The sequence below is a fragment of the Pelmatolapia mariae genome, linkage group LG15 (assembly GCF_036321145.2).
Source record: "Pelmatolapia mariae isolate MD_Pm_ZW linkage group LG15, Pm_UMD_F_2, whole genome shotgun sequence".
Classification (NCBI taxonomy): Eukaryota; Metazoa; Chordata; class Actinopteri; order Cichliformes; family Cichlidae; genus Pelmatolapia; species Pelmatolapia mariae.
The window spans coordinates 42,051,298-42,067,972 of NC_086240.1; the positions used below are offsets into that span (position 1 = coordinate 42,051,298).

At 44.4% G+C, this 16,675-nt stretch overlaps 1 protein-coding gene across 1 annotated transcript; it reads left to right on the top strand.

Moving 5' to 3' along the window:
• The first annotated feature begins 234 nt into the window (after positions 1-234).
• On the top strand, positions 235-16,555 carry rgn (regucalcin). Its single transcript, XM_063494793.1, has 8 exons — positions 235-339; positions 2,351-2,540; positions 2,622-2,804; positions 2,878-2,972; positions 4,269-4,383; positions 4,459-4,590; positions 4,711-4,865; positions 16,446-16,555. The coding sequence occupies exons 2-8, from the start codon at positions 2,378-2,380 to the stop codon at positions 16,494-16,496; spliced, it is 894 nt and encodes a 297-aa protein (XP_063350863.1). The 5' UTR covers positions 235-339; positions 2,351-2,377; the 3' UTR covers positions 16,497-16,555.
• Positions 16,556-16,675: the final 120 nt, after the last annotated feature.

Sequence of the window (16,675 nt, forward strand, 5' to 3'; positions counted from 1 at the left end):
CATTACTATAATGATGTTTTATGTTACATAAAATTGATTCATGGATCACTTAACAAAAAGGCTATGAAAACTATTACTATTTGTAGTAATTACAAATTATTTGAATGTATGTAATTCTTTGTATTACACCCATGGCATATGTTAATTTTGTTCTGGTTGTATATACGTTCTGTATACTGTTTCTCAATAAAGTTTTAAAAAAAAAAAGATCGGGTAGTGACAGGGGGTGCTCCGCTGGGAGGGGCGGAGCTGGGTCAGCGTGCACACCAATGACTGTATAAAAGTCATCGGTGCACACACGGAGAGCGCTTCAGAGTACTGCGTCTGGTACTGCAGCAGGTAAGTGGGTGCCTGTTCAGTTGTGTTTCTGTACACTGAGTACATGGTAGCGCTCCAGGAAGCTACAAACTTAACTTCTTTACACCGAACCAAACTCCGTCTACAGATGTGCTGATTTTTAGTGTCGCGTGCTTTCCCGGAGGCTCGCGAGGTAAAAGTTTGGTAAGTTTGGTGTTTCCGGATGAAAGCGAGTCTGTTTTTAATTCGGCATTAGTCTTTGCTCCAAACTTCACGGGACTCCGTCAGAATCTGAACTTTGGCTTGCCGGGGCTCAGCTCCTCACTGTAACACGCTCGTTCACCCCAATGAAGACGTGCACGAGCCGTGCGAGGACGAGCGACCTCAGATTCACGTAGTTCACCTGTAGTTCGATGAGACAGGTGAGGCCGACACGTACAAAGACACACAAGGCGGCAGCAGCGTGTTGGTCCTGCAGGACTCTGCGGTCTTTAAATTTTTTTATTCTGCGTGTGCGCACGCGCGTGGTTGCTGGATGGTCGAAGTTAAAGACGGTGTCCTCCCTCCGCTGAACTGTGCGATCCTCACGCACGTGTCACTGCAGTGGCAGATGTTTAATGATCGGATCCAGAGCAGTCTGTGCGCCTGGAGCATGATGAGGAGGACACGGAGCTATGAAACTTGAGGAGGTTCCCCTCATGTGTGGAGGAGCAGGCGTCACGGCACACTCCTGCTGGGAAACCACAGAACAGATGAAAAGTGTTGAGGTCACAGTGGGATGTCCTAGTTTGGGGCGATGTCCCTGCTGTCCTCCTGCACCTTCACCTGTCTCTGTGAGCGTCTGTTGTTATGCCTGAACCTGTGAGGTTTTATGGGACATCAAAGTGACGAGCAGAATGCTGTCAGGTTCATTAGACTCCTGCTGATTTGTTGTGGGGTAATAAAGACATCGGTTTTCAGTTTTATTTGTCATATGCAAGTTAGCACAGGGTCAACATTGCAACGAAATGTATTTGATGAGCAGAAGACAGTCACTCAGCAGAATGGTACAGTAGAAAAAATAGTAAAGAGCAAAATATTAATAAAATATAGTAAAAGAAAAAAAGATTAACAGTTAACAGACTAAATATATATATGTGTATATATAAATATATGTACACACTAGTGATTGAATAAAGAAAATCTTAAATAGGAATGTGAGGGGGGGGGGGCAAATGGGATATTGCACAGTGGCAGGAATGAGCAGCAGTACAGACTGAACAGTACAAAAAATTTTTGGCAGTTAGTACAGTATTGCACTTTTTTTTCCTCTTAATATAAATACCAATAAAGTGGAGTGACCAGGGAACCAGCGGCTCTTCAAAGTGTCTGAGAGATGAAAGAAAGCTGGCTCACTCAGTTTAATGTTTAATTCACTAGTTAGTTAATAATCAACAGAGCAATATAAAAAAAACTGCACTGTCATGTAGGCTGCATGTTACATAAGACTGCGTGATGCAGTACTCCTTTCTGAACATGAGTAGTACTACTTTATGTAAGACAGCAGTACCTCCCAGCACAGAGCTCATGGTCGGGGTCATTGTCGGGGTAACGGCTGTCCTGTGGGCACATTTCCATTTCCACAGTGTCAGTCTGGACTCATAAGGTCGATGTTTGTGTTTCGCCTGCTGCCCTCATGTTTATGACATCACCAGGTGTGTTAATGACATCAGAAAGTTTTTTATTCTGGGATCAGGGTCTAGCCCGACTCGCCGTCAGCAGAACTTCCTGTTGTTATGAGTGGAGGTCACGAAGGTCGTGTCGGCGTCACACTGTTGTCCAGGTGACCGTTATACTTCGCCCACGTTCCTCTGAGCAGAACAGGTAATGTCCCATCAGACCTGTTTCACCAATCAACAAGACACCTGCTCAGCTGCTCATTCATAAGGCGATTAGTTGATTCTCCTAGCAGCTGATTGGTGATTCACTAACACAGTACAGGTACATGTAGTACAGGTGAGTTCAGTACATAATTTGATTTAAAACAACTGACCTGCTGTTTCCATGGCTACAGTGTCCTGCTCTGTGATTGGCCCCAAAGATGTCGTCAGTGAAGGTGCACCCCATAGTGAAATCAAGCGCTCTGATTGGTGAAGGGCCGGTGTGGGAGGAGTCAGAGCAGACCCTGCTGTTTGTTGACATCATAGGGCAAAAAATCCACCGCTGGAGTCCTGCGACCAATCGCATCCAGTCTGTGGAGACAGGTGGGCCAATCAGCATTTTCACCTGTCTGACGCTTACCTGAATGTTGCCTGACCATGTCTCACCTGTCCTTCTCCCCTCAGCTGACACAGTGGGCTTCGCGGTTCCTCGCAGGTCAGGCGGGTACGTTGCAGGTGTGGGTCGCAACATTGTGGCTGTTGATTGGCAGACACACAAGATGACATCACTGGTGGAGGTCGATGAAGACAAACCGAACAACCGCCTGAACGATGGGAAGGCTGATCCAAGTGGACGACTGCTGACGGGTCAGTCTGCACACCTGGTTACTGTCTTACCTGTCTCTCTCTGTTGCTATGGTAACAGTGTGATGTGTTTTAGGTACGATGTTAAAGGATTACCCGTCCGGGGAAAGGAAACAAGGAGCTCTGTTCTCTATAGCCCCTGACCTCACTGTGACCAAACACCTGAGTCAGGTAACTTAACCTGCCTGTGATACTGACTAAGATAATCCTGTTGGTGTTCTTAATCAAGTGGCTGTATTAGGGCTGTTTGATATAACCATATAAATCGGATGACGATATAAAAACGTCTATCGTTTCCTATTACGCTATCGTTTGTTTTGTGTTGTCGTAAAATAAACTGTTTACGGCAATATTTTTTTCATCGTTTTGATGGTCACTGTAGTGACTATATTTATTTCTTAAAGTTCTCTCTTTCTCTTATATTTTATATAACCACACTACGGACGGACAAGCGCCTGTTTTTATGCGTTGTCGTTAGCAACAATGACGGTAAAACCATCACGTGTCCGCTTGTTTATTTTCTACATAAACCTTTCACAATAAAGCTCAAGATCCTGTTGAGACTTTTCAAAATAAACTGAATCACGTGAAAGAGTATGCAGAGAGTTTACGGATGAGAAGGAAAAAAAAAAAGAGCCGTCAGGTGCTAAAAAATAAACCTTAGACTCAAACTTTGAAAGAAAACGGCGGCCGTTACAACTTATGTCTAAAAATGTATCGTTTCATGCATCGGTTAAAACACTCGAATCCAGGTACACGACGCCCAGCTGGAAAAACTTCACGCAAGTCAAGTTGCCCGAGATTCACAGAATTTACAGAAAATATTACATTTTTGTGATTTATATCGTTGTCAGGACGATAAATGTCTTATATCGGGATATGAGATTTTTGTCATATCGCACAGCCCTAGGCTGTATTAACGACATAATCCATCAGCCAGGTTGGCAGCTCATTAAACAAGACAATCAATAAATGTACAGTCTCACTGTACCCGTCTGTCTCACCTGTCTGCCTCACCTTTACCCGTCTGTCTCACCTGTCTGCCTCACCTTTACCCGTCTGTCTCACCGGTCTGCCTCACCTTTACCCGTCTGTCTCACCGGTCTGCCTCACCTGTACCCGTCTGTCTCACCGGTCTGCCTCACCTGTACCCGTCTGTCTCACCGGTCTGCCTCACCTGTACCCGTCTGTCTCACCGGTCTGCCTCACCTGTACCCGTCTGTCTCACCGGTCTGCCTCACCTGTACCCGTCTGTCTCACCGGTCTGCCTCACCTGTACCCGTCTGTCTCACCGGTCTGCCTCACCTGTACCCGTCTGTCTCACCGGTCTGCCTCACCTGTACCCGTCTGTCTCACCGGTCTGCCTCACCTGTACCCGTCTGTCTCACCGGTCTGCCTCACCTGTACCCGTCTGTCTCACCGGTCTGCTTCACCTGTACCCGTCTGGCTCACCGGTCTGCCTCTCAGGTGGACATCTCTAACGGGATGGACTGGTCTGAGGATCAGAAGACGTTTTTCTACATCGACAGTTTGGCTCTGACTGTCGACGCCTTCGACCACGACCCCAGCACTGGACACATTGGTACCTGTGTACTTATGCTGCACATTGTGTGTGCTTATGGTGTAGTACATCTGTATTTATAGCCGTGTTTCCTAGGTAATCGCCGTGTGGTATGCCACATTCAGGAGGGGGAAGGGATTCCGGATGGGATGACTCTTGATGCTGAAGGTCATCTGTGGGTGGCCTGTTACGACGGAGGGCGGGTCATCAACATCGACCCTGCTACTGGTTAGTTCTGGTTCTGATGGTTAGTTCTGGTTTCTGCTGGTTCTGGGTGTTACTGTAAGTGCGGTCATTTTAAAGTGGTGGTGGTGATGATGATGTAGAGTACCTGTCATACACTCACAGGTGTGCGGCTGAAGACGATCTCTCTGCCGGTGACGAAGACCACCTCATGTTGTTTCGGAGGTCCAGACTACTCTGAGCTCTACGTGACCTCGGCCAGTCTGGGCCTCAACCAGTCTGAGAGCAAACAGCAGCCCCTGGCTGGAAGCACCTTCAGGGTGAGTTGGCAGCTCATGTGTTCCCTTTTAATAAACTTTTGACACTTGACTGTGAGAAGATGATGAAACACAAAGAGCTCTCAGACTGTTTACAGTAGATGGACGTACTCAACTTTTATGTCACTGACCCAAACTGGAGCTCAGACTTCTTGGGTCATCTGTAATATTGTAAGGTTACCCTGCAATTATACAGAGATATCCCAACAATCAGACAACCCCCTACAAGCAAGCACTTTGGTGACAGTGGGAAGGAAAAACTCCTGTTTAACAGGAAGAAACCTCAGGCAAAACCAGGCTCAGGGAGTTGTGGCCATGGCTGGTTATTGGTCAAGGTCAAGGTCAAATTTATTTATATAGCACATTTCCAGACAGACAATGCTGCACAAAGTGCTTAACAATATAAAAATGCCATTAAAAAGAAACAATATAAAACAATAATAACGATATAAAACAATGATAGGACAATAAAGGAAAAAAACAATATCCATCTGCTGTGATTGGTTGGGGTGAGAGAAGGATAAAGACATGCTGTGGAAGAGAGACGGAGATTAATAACAGATATGATTCAATGCAGAGAGGTCTATTAACACATAGTAAGTGTCTGGAAAGGAAAAACTCAATGCATCATGGGAATCCCCGGTAGCCTACGTCTATTGCAGCATAACTAAGGGAGGATTCAGGGTCACCTGGTCCAGCCCTAACTATATGCTTTAGCCAAAAAGGAAAGTTTTAAGCCTAATCTTGAAAGTAGAGATAGTGTCTGTCTCCTGAATCCAAACTGGAAGCTGGTTCCACAGAAGAGGGGCCTGAAAACTGAAGGCTCTGCCTCCCATTCTACTTTTAAATACTCTAGGAACAACAAGTAAGCCTGCAGTGTGAGAGCGAAGTGCTCTAATAGGGTGATATGGTACTACAAGGTCATTAAGATAAGATGGGGCCTGATTATTTAAGACCTTGTATGTGAGGAGCAGGATTTTGAATTCAATTCTGGATTTAACAGGAAGCCAATACAGGAGAAATCTGCTCTCTCTTCCTAGTCCCTGTCAGGACTCTTGCTGCAGCATTTTGGATTAATTGAAGGCTTTTCAGGGAGTTTTTAGGACTTCCTGATAATAATGAATTACAGTAGTCCAGCCTGGAAGTAATAAATGCATGAACTAGTTTTTCAGCGTCACTCTGAGACAGGATATTTCTAACTTTAGAGATGTTGCACAAATGGAAGAAAGCAGTCTTACATATTTGTTTAATATGTGCATTGAAGGACATGTCCTGGTCAAAAATGACTCCAAGGTTCCTCACAGTGTTACTGGAGGCCAAGGTAATGCCATCCAGAGTAAGAATCTGGTTAGATACCATATTTCTAAGATTTTCAGGGCCGAGTACAATAACCTCAGTTTGATCTGAGTTAAGAAGCAGAAAGTTAGTGACCATCCAGGTCTTTATGTCTTTAAGACATTCCTGCAGTTTAACTAATTGGTGTGTGTTATCTGGCTTCATGGACAGATAGAGCTGGGTGTCATCAGCATAGCAGTGAAAATGTATGCTACATATACTAATAGTTGGCTCAACAGAGCTCTGTGATGAATAGTAAGATGTTCTGGCTTTGTGGAGGGCTTTCTTATAAAGCAACAAACTATTTCTCCAGGCTAAATGATGATCCTCTAAATTTGTGACACACCATTTCCTCTCCAGCTTACGAGTTATCTGCTTTAGGCTACGTGTTTGAGAATTATACCACGGAGTCAGGTACTTCGGATTTGAGGCCTTAGTTTTCACAGGAGCTACAGTATCCAGAGTCGTACGTAGCGAGGAGGTAAAATTATTAACAAGATATTCGACCTCTGTTGGAGTAGCGTTCAGATAGCTGCTCTGCTCTGTGTTGGTACAGGGCATTGAAGATGATAACAGTGGGTGGATTATATTCTTAAACTTAGTTACAGCAGTTTCAGAAAGACATCTACTGTGATAATCAGAATCAGAATACTTTATTGATCCCTAGGGGAAATTATTTTTCGTTACAGTGCTCCATTATAAACAAACATTAACAAAGACAGACAATACACTAAGTAAGAATAGCACAAAATATACAGGCATATATATACATAAAAGTCACTTATTAATAAATAGCTGAAAAAGAACATGTGCAAGAAGGGTGTAGCTGTTGCAGTAAACAGTGTGTTAAGTGGATGAGTTGTACAGGGAGATGGCCACAGGCAGGAATGATTTCCTGTGTCGTTCAGTGGTGCTTTTCGGTAATCTCAGTCTCTCACTGAACGTGCTCCTGTGACTGACCAGCAGGTCATGGAGTGGGTGGGAGGTGTTATCCAACATTGTCTTTATTTTGGACAACATCCGTTTCTCCGACACCACCTTGAGGGAGTCCAGCTCCATCCCCACAACATTACTGGCCTTACGGATCAGTTTATTGAGTCTGTTGGCATCTGCGACCCTCAGCCTGCTCCCCCAGCATGCCACAGCATAGAGGATCGCACTGGCCACAACAGACTCATAGAAAATCCTCAGCATTTTCTGGCAAATGTTGAAGGACCTCAGTCGCCTCAAAAAATAGAGACGACTCTGGTCCTTTCTGTAAAGTGCTTTGGTGTTTTTAGCCCAGTTCAGTTTATTGTCAATGTGTACTCCAAGGTATTTATAGTCCTCCACAATGTCAACACTGACCCCCTGGATTGAAACAGGGGTCAAGTGTTTCCTGGTCTTCCTGAAGTCCAATTCCAATATCAATTCCTTGGTCTTTGCCACGTTGAGCTGCAGATGATTCTGCTCACACCACGTGACAAAGGAGTCGACCACAGCCCGATACTCTGTCTCATCATCCCTGCTGATGCATCCAACCACCACGGAGTCATCAGAAAACGTCTGAAGATGGCAGGTCTCTGTGCAGTGGCTGAAGTCTGTGGTGTAGAGAGTGAAGAGGAAGGGGGAGAGGACAGTCCCTTGTGGTGCCCCTGTGTTGCTGATTACCTTGTCAGACACACACTGTGGGAGACGTACATATTGTGGTCTTCCTGTCAGGTAATCAACAATCCAGGACACCAGAGAAGCATCCACCTGCATCGCTGCTAACTTATCACCCAGGAGGGTCGGCCTGATGGTGTTGAAAGCACTGGAAAAGTCAAAAAACATGACCCTCACAGTGCTCGCCGGCTGGTCCAGATGGGTGTAGACACGATCGAGCAGGTAGATGATGGCGTCCTCTGTTCCGAGACGAGGCTGATAGGCAAATTGAAGGGGATCCAGATGTGGTCTGACAATGGGTCGCAGCTGGTCCAGGATGAGCCTTTCCAGGGTCTTCATGATGTGGGAGGTCAGTGCCACGGGCCTGTAATCCTGGGGGCCACTGGGACGTGGCGTCTTTGGAATAGGGACGAGGCATGATGTCTTCCACATCACTGGTACCCTCTGCAGACTCAGACTCAGCATAAACAGTTTATGAAAGACTCCGCACAGGTCTTGAGGACGCGGGGACTCACTCTGTCTGGTCCAGCAGACTTGCCTGAGTGAAGTCTCCTCATTTGCATCTCAACCTGGTATTGAGTGAAGGTGATGGGTGGGGGAGGGGTGTCAGGAATCTCACAGGAGGTTCCTGACACCTCAAAGTTGTCAGGAACTTTGAGGTGCCAGCCTCTCTCTTGTGAAGAGAGAGGCTGGCACAGTGGTGTGGCTCTGGATTCCAGGCTGACTACAGGTGAGGTTGTGGGGGTGTGAGCAGACACTGTTTTTCAAATCTATTGAAAAACAGATTCAACTCGTTAGCTCTATTCTCACCTCCTTCAGCTCCCCTGCTGTTGGTTGGCCTGAATCCAGTGATGGTCTTCATGCCCCTCCACACCTCTCTCATGCTGTTCTGCTGGAGTTTACACTCCAGCTTCCTCCTGTAATTGTCCTTAGCCTCTCTGATCTTGTCCTTTAATAACACCTGGACCCTTCTCACCTCCTCTTTATTGCCCCCTCTGAAAGCCCTCTTCTTGTCGTTGAGGAAGGCTTTGATGTCCTTAGTCACCCACGGCTTGTTATTTGGGTAACAATGAACAGTCTGAGCTGGAACAATGGAGTCGGTGCAGAAAGTTATGTAGTCTGTGATACACTCAGTAAGCCCATTGATGTCCTCGGCGTGAGGTTCACAGAGTGTTTACCAGTTGGTCACCTCAAAACAGCCCTGTAGTTCCGCTAAGGCCTCCTCTGACCACCTCCTTTGGGGCGATCGTGGCTCAAGAGTTGGGAGTTTGCCTTGTAATTGGAAGGTTGCCGGTTCGAGCCCCGACTTGGACAGTCTCGGTCGTTGTGTCCTTGGGCAAGACACTTCACCCGTTGCCTACTGGTGGTGGTCAGAGGGCCTGGTGGCGCCAGTGTCCGGCAGCCTCGCCTCTGTCAGTGCGCCCCAGGGTGGCTGTGGCTACAATAAAATTTTCTCTCCCCTGGTGGGACAGGCCACATATTTTCTGAATGTAGGTAGTGTATTGTCCAGTGATACATGGTTGAAGTCACCCGAGATCACAATAAAGGCACTCGGGTGCTGAGTCTGTAACCGGGCTATGGCAGAGTGAATAGTGTCACATGCAGCTGTGGGGTTAGCAGAGGGAGGAACATAAACAGCCACCAAGATGACATGAGAGAATTCCCTGGGTAAATAATACGGCCTGCGTCCTACAGCACATAGTTCAATGTCAAGTCTACTCTCCACTGCTGTGTAATCAATTATTGTAAATGTAAATGTTATCAGGAAATGATCAGACAGCAGAGGGTTTTCAGGAAACACTGTTAAATGTTCAGTTTCTATGCCATATGTTAAAACAAGATCTAGAGTGTGATTAAAGTGGTGGGTGGGTTCTTTTACATTTTGAGAGAAGCCAGTTGAGTCTAATAACAGATTAAATTCTGTGCTGAGGCTGTCATTTTTAGCATCTACATGGATGTTAAAATCACCCACAATAATTATTTTATCTGAGCTGAGCACTAAATCAGATAAAAAGTCTGAGAAATCAGAGAGGAACTCAGTGTAAGGCCCAGGTGGACGATAGATGATAACAAGTAAGACTGGTTTCTGAGTTTTACAGCTGGGGTGGACAAGGCTAAGCATCAGGCTTTCAAGTGAATTAAAAGTCTGTCTGGGTCTTTCGTTGATTAATAGGCTGGTGTGAAAAATTGCTGCCACACCGCCCCCTCGGCCTGTGCTTCGAGGTTTCTGGTAGTTAGAATGACTCGGGGGTGTTGATTCATTTAAACTAACATAATCATCCGGCTGTAACCAGGTTTCTGTAAGGCAGAGTAAATCGATTTGTTGGTCAATTATTAAGTCATGTACTAACAGAGACTTGGAGGAGAGAGACCTAATATTTAATAAACCACATTTCACTGTTTTACTCTTTGGTTCAGATGTGTATACTGTATTGTTCTTTCTTTGTTGTTTATTGCTGGATTTTAGTTTGTTTTTTGTCTGTTTGGGAGCTGACACCGTCTCAATGGAGATGGGTTTTTGGGGGGGTAGCAGGAGGAGAGAAGCTGCAGAGAGGCGTGTAAGACTGCAACTCTGCTTCCTGGTCCCAACTCTGGATAGTCATATTTTGGGGAGTTGAATAAATCTGTCCATATTTCTAGAAATGAGAGCTGCTCCATCCAAAGTGGGATGGATGCCGTCTCTCCTAACAAGACCAGGTTTCCTCCAGAAACTTTCCCAATTATCTATGAAGCCCACATCGTTTTTTGCACACCACTCAGACAGCCAACAATTTAAGGAGAACATGCGGCTAAACATGTCGCTCCTGGTCTGATTGGGTATATGATCTCTACATTTGGTATCAGTTAGCAGGCGAGCAGCTGCATTTTGGACCAACTGAAGATGATGAATGGTCTGGTCGAGACCAAAATACAATGAATTGCTGTAGTCCAATCTGCAAGCAAGGAAAAGGTGGATGACATGTTCGAAGACGTTAGCCGGGAGGTATGGCTTTACCCTTGGCTAGCTGTCTTAACTGAAAGAAGCAGGATTGGACTACTGCATTCACCTGCTTATTCAATTTACAAGAGCCATCAAAGTAGTCAGAGACCAGAGTTACAAGAATATCATTAAAAACCCATAAAATTGCCATCTCGGTGCTATGTAGTGATTTAAAACTAGACTGAAACTTTTCAGAGATGTTGTTAAAATCAAGTTGGGCCTGCAACTGTAGGTAGACCACTTTCTCCAAAGAAAGAAAAGGAAGCTTTGAGGTTGGCCTGTAATTGGACAGAACAGTTGGGTCCAGGTTATGTTTTTTAAGAAGAGGCTGAGCTATAGCTTGTTTAAAGCATGATGGGACACAGCCTGTAGCAAGGGACGTATTAATTAATCTCAGGATATAAAGGCCCAATAGTATTAAAAGTGTTTTTAAGCAAGCTTGGGGGGAGACAATCACTTATTAAACTTGGGAGTACGGTATATAAGGGCACACAACAAAGGGGCAGCACAGTTCAGGTGTAACTCAAACAGCAGTTCAAAACTAGAAAATGAATAGTGCTGTAAGGTTTGATGGCAGTGAAATTGAGTGTTGAACACGGTGGCTATGGGTTAGGGTTAGATAATTCCATCAATGTGGTCGCCACTATGACATAAAGTTCCCGTGTTGTTTGATGTTGTGGACGAAGAAGAAATCATTCTCAGATCGCAGTTATTTCACAACATTAACTGGGTAACTGTCACCTGCCCTGTAGTGATGTGTCGGTCGCGAATGAAATGGCTCTTACGGTGTGTTCACACCGAACGCGATAGGCGCGAGCGAAAACGCCCCAAACGCCCCTAATTTGACGCGTGCACATTCGCACCTCGACGCGTGTCCAACTGAAATCCATCGCGCCTCAAAATTGCATATTTTGACGCGCGTGAACCGGAAATGTGGGAGGGATGTGGGAGGAAGTTGTGCCAGACGGTATCTTTGCTAGATGGCAGCTGTCGAGCTAGCGCTTGAAGAGAGAGTCTCCCTTCTCTATTTACTGTGGAGAGCAGAGCAACGGCGTTAAGGACGTCCTTGCCGTACCTGGGTCCGGTCCTCCAGAGGCGTGAGCAGTTTGGTGAGTTTCACCACTTGCTCCAGGAGCTGCGCCTGGATGACGGCGATGACAGCGATATCAGCGATATCACTGTCTTTCACTTGCCCAGTTTGAGGACCTGCTGTCCAGCGTCGGTCCCAGAATCGCTCGCCTAGACACCAACTACAGGCGCTCAATCCCACCTGCAGAGCGCCTGTCCATCTGCCTGAGGTTAGTAAAAGTGTTTAATACGGTAGTCCTTTATTGATACCTGTGCTAATATATGCTAAACTATCCGTTTATACACTGCTAACATGGATGTGCTATGCTAACAGTGAATGCCGTCGGTGTTTACTGATAGCAAACTGTGGTACGGAGACGACTGTGTATAATATTTCTAGTGATACTCGAAAGGTCTCATCAAGTCCCGATTTAATTCGATTTATGCTGTTATCAGTGTTAGCAATGATAGCATGGCTGTGGTGTCTATCAGTGTATGCTCTCTGTGTTTGCTGATATCAAACTGGTATGAGGACCACTGTGGGTTAACCTTTGTAGTGATACTCACTCCTTTTTTTAATTTAGTTCTGGTTTAATTCTGGTATAGTTGAATATTTGTATATAATCCCTGCAGCTGTCAGACTCTATAACAGGGGTCACCAGCCTTTCTTAAAACTGAGAGCTAGATGAAATTGTGAACAGTTTGGTTCATCTTTAGTTATATGGTTCTATCTAGCATATTCTATCTTGATATGCTGTCTTATCACAGGTTAATTTTTCAAAAATATTAACAATGATTTAAGCAAGGAAAGGGCTACATGTCAACATACAACTCTTTATTTCTATTAATGTCTTACTTCATTCCTACCTGATTCACATGTTTAGGAATTATGAGAGATTGGCTCACTGCAGTGGTAAAAGTTGCTACCAATCAAATTATGATATGTTAAAGTTAAAACAAAACACAACTGACTGTTTTATATTACATCTAATATATATTATGTAATTATCCGTATAATTACAAAATGTTTTATGTAAGATTTATGTTTTGTAATTTAAATCTGACATCACAAAAGTATTTTGGAATTTGAAATGTATTTTGTAACTGCAGTACACATAATACTAATTTTGAACAATTTTGTCCAGGTCCCTTGCCACCGGGGACTCCTTCAGGACCATCACGTTCAGTTTCAGAGTCGGTGTGTCAGATCACCCCCCAGGCAGCGACGGCCATCTGGGACTGTCTAGTGGACGACTTCATGGCTGTGCCTTCACCTGGAGACTGGCGGTCCATCACAGAGGGATTCCAGGAGCGCTGGAACTTCCCGCTCTGCTGTGGAGCTCTGGATGGGAAGCACGTCCAGACAAAGGCACCCCATATATCATATAGGAGACACACACATTGATATACACTAAATATTTATTCCATTTCTTTTTTTGTGGTGCCCAAATTTATGCACCTGCTTGATTTTGTTTAAACAATTATTGCACACTTTTTGTAATTCCAGTAAACTTCTTTTCACTTCTCAAATATCACTGTGTGTGTCTCCTGTATGATATATTTAACTGACATTTTTTATTGTAACAACCAACGATTTATACAGGAAAATACTGGCTATTAACAAGGTTGCCCAAACTTTTGCATCCCACTGTATTAGTATATTTTGTCATTAGTATAATATGAAATAAATTCTACATGTGTCAAGTCGTGTGCCAACATTTGCTGTGTAGTAGAACTGAGACATTAGTCATTATAAAAATTTATTTGAAATAATATTAAAATTCTCAAACAGAAAAACATTAAACATAAATATATAAAATATAAGTATTTGCAGAGAGACAGGAATAAAAAGGACCCAGCTGCTCTCCAGAGCAGGAACAAGGCTGAGGAGGAAATGCTCCATTGGAGACTGGCGTGGCCTCTTCAGGGACACCAGGATGGCCAGCTCCACCACCGATGGACGGTCCTGGGACCCGTCCCTCATCTGCCTCGGAGCCGTCCTCCTCTCTGGGCCTGTAAAACAGCACAAAACACAAAGAAATGAGAAGGCTGCTACTAGATTTTCATTTCAACATTGAAAAGAAAAAAAAACAGGATATAATCAGATTGGTTGTAGACATTTAGTAAAGGTGATCACAAGGGAATCCCAGCGAGTAAAAAGTTATCAGTGCGTGCTGTACATCTGATGCTACAATTACATACCTGTGGGTGCAGCAGCAGGAGCTCAGGGACTGGGGAGCAAAGAGAAGCAACAGGGGATGCTCTGCTGCAGAATCAGCTGGTTCTATCAAGACAATATTAAATGTTAACAGGTTTTAAACAATAGTCATAGAGAAAGTATATACATTTATTGCAGCAGGGGTTGTCAGAATAACTAGCCCCTCGCCACGCACTTTATACACTTTTGTCCCCACACACATGAACATTAGTCACAGTTCTCACAAGTTGATTCTCAAAGTGCAAACCTTTGTAGATTGCAAAACGTAAAAGTATTGTTATGCCGTGTTTTGTCTTCGTCTGCCTGCCACTTTTGTGCATCTTTTTCCCTCGCGGTGCAGGTGTCTATTTCCGAATGAGGGCCATAGTTATGGGTGTTTTTGTGTTGTTTTATCTATTGGATGTGATGGTTATCAAAACCAAACATGATAAATTTGACAAGCGCAGGAGACACGACACGGAGATTTGTCAATCAGGCTGCAGAATGCAATGCTGTACTGTGCAAAAAAAAAAAAAAAAATCAGCGAAAAAGCGAGGCAGTGACGGATGAGCGGGACCACTGTGTGCTGTTTATTAATAAACAAAATATATTCCTATATGACAACATGCATAAAAGCAGAACGGTATTTGTACATCAGTGGGAAAATAGCGGTGGCTTGCTAGCTTTTGTGCGGCTTCCCCGGGTCAGTGCAAAATGTAAAAAGAGAAATGAATGAACTTACCAGGTTGCCCGATCTCTTCACATTTCTTCCTCCAAGCCCGGTCCTTTATATTCCTGTCTCGGTACACAAAGCAGCTGGTGTCGTACAGCTCCGGGTTTTTTGCTACGGCGTTGATTAACCTTCCCTCCATTGAAGAATGAAGGGCTTTGGCTGGATCTGCCCCTTTGACCTAGGTCACAGCCACGTCACCAGGCTCCTGATTGGTTGTCGCGGCGCGATTTGACGCTGGAGTTCAGATTTTTCCAACTCGAACGGTACAGGCGAAACGCGCGTATGCACAAAATGCAACACAAAAACTCACGCGCGTGGTTTTTTTCGCGAGTCAAACGCGCCAGACGCGGTACACTGACGCGCGTTTCACGGGTTTTGGCGTTTTCGCGACGCAATTATGCTTCAGAATTTTTGCCGGACGCGCAATCGCGTGTCATCGCGCTCTTTCCATTGACTTTACATGTAAACCTGACGCTCTGGCCGCCTCTATCGCGTTCGGTGTGAACAAACCGTTAGAGCCGTCTCTTTGAAGTGAACGACGCAAGCCGGCTCCTTATTGGGAGCCGTGTTTTGTTTTTGTTTTTTTCTTTCTCTCACCCTCTCTCTCGCACGTTTTTCCCGCTTCACTCCGCACGCGAGCCTTGTGCTTGCGCTGGGCAGAGGGGGGAGGGGCGGTAGTTACACTCGCAGTAGCACAGGAACAGAGCCGGAGGGAAAGAGAGAGAAAGAGAGCCAGGGACAACAACGTCACATTAGAAAGGTATAGTAATCATCCACAACTATTTTCAGTTGCGGATGATAAACGATTCAGAAAGTTTATTCATGCAGGCCCATATGACAGAGAATATGCATCTTCTTTTTGTTTTCATATTTTAATTTATATTTAATTGTGTTGTGGTTTGCAGTGTTTTGTGTTGTTTCACTTTAAATTTGTTTAAAAGGAAAAAGCTGAAAATTTAAATAGTTAAAAGTTGAACTGTGAATAGTTGGGTTTTTGTATTACATGATTTATATATTACATTTTCTGTGGAGTGAATAAATAAAAGTATATTTATGGTGGCCCCTAGAGACAAAACACGTACAAACCCCGAAGCACGTACAAACTCCAAAACACGTACAAAACACAACAGAAGTGCTCCAGGATGCTAGGGGGCAGTGTTGAGCTTTTGTTACCTAGTGGCTACACAAGTCAGCAAGTACCAACGACCGGATTTGGTGTGTGGTAGTAACAGGTAAATGAACATTTTTTTTTTTAATTATTTGAATATATATGAGTGCTTGTGTATAAATACACAAACAATACACATATGCTTTCAATTGTGTAATTTAAGTGATCTAGGTAGCTCTGTTTTGGAAGGTCAGTTAATGCTAGCAATGTGTTTTGGAGTTTGTACGTGCTTTGTCTCTAGGGGCCACCGTATATATTTATATGTAAACATATAAATAAATCCACGGGTTTTTTTTACATTAGTAATTTCTTTTGTGCATAATTTTATATTGTTGTTGATAATAAATTAATTAAAGCAACAAAACAACCTGGGAGCCGAAAGAGACGGTTCTCCAAAAAGAGCTGGAATTCCCATCACTACTGCCCTGACGTGTGTGTGTGTGTGTGTGTGTGCGCAGGTCACAGGACTCGGGGTCAAAGGTCGACCTTCATACGCTTTCTCTGGATGAACTTCAGGAGGAGAAGACCTGATCCATCAGTGAACTCTAACAGCCAATCACAGCTCAGATCAACATGATGAACTAATCAACATGTTTACAGATTACTTGTCAATCAGTGTACTGATACATGATTAACAATCATCAATCACACAGATTAATGATGCTTTGTGTTGGAAATAAAACCTGAG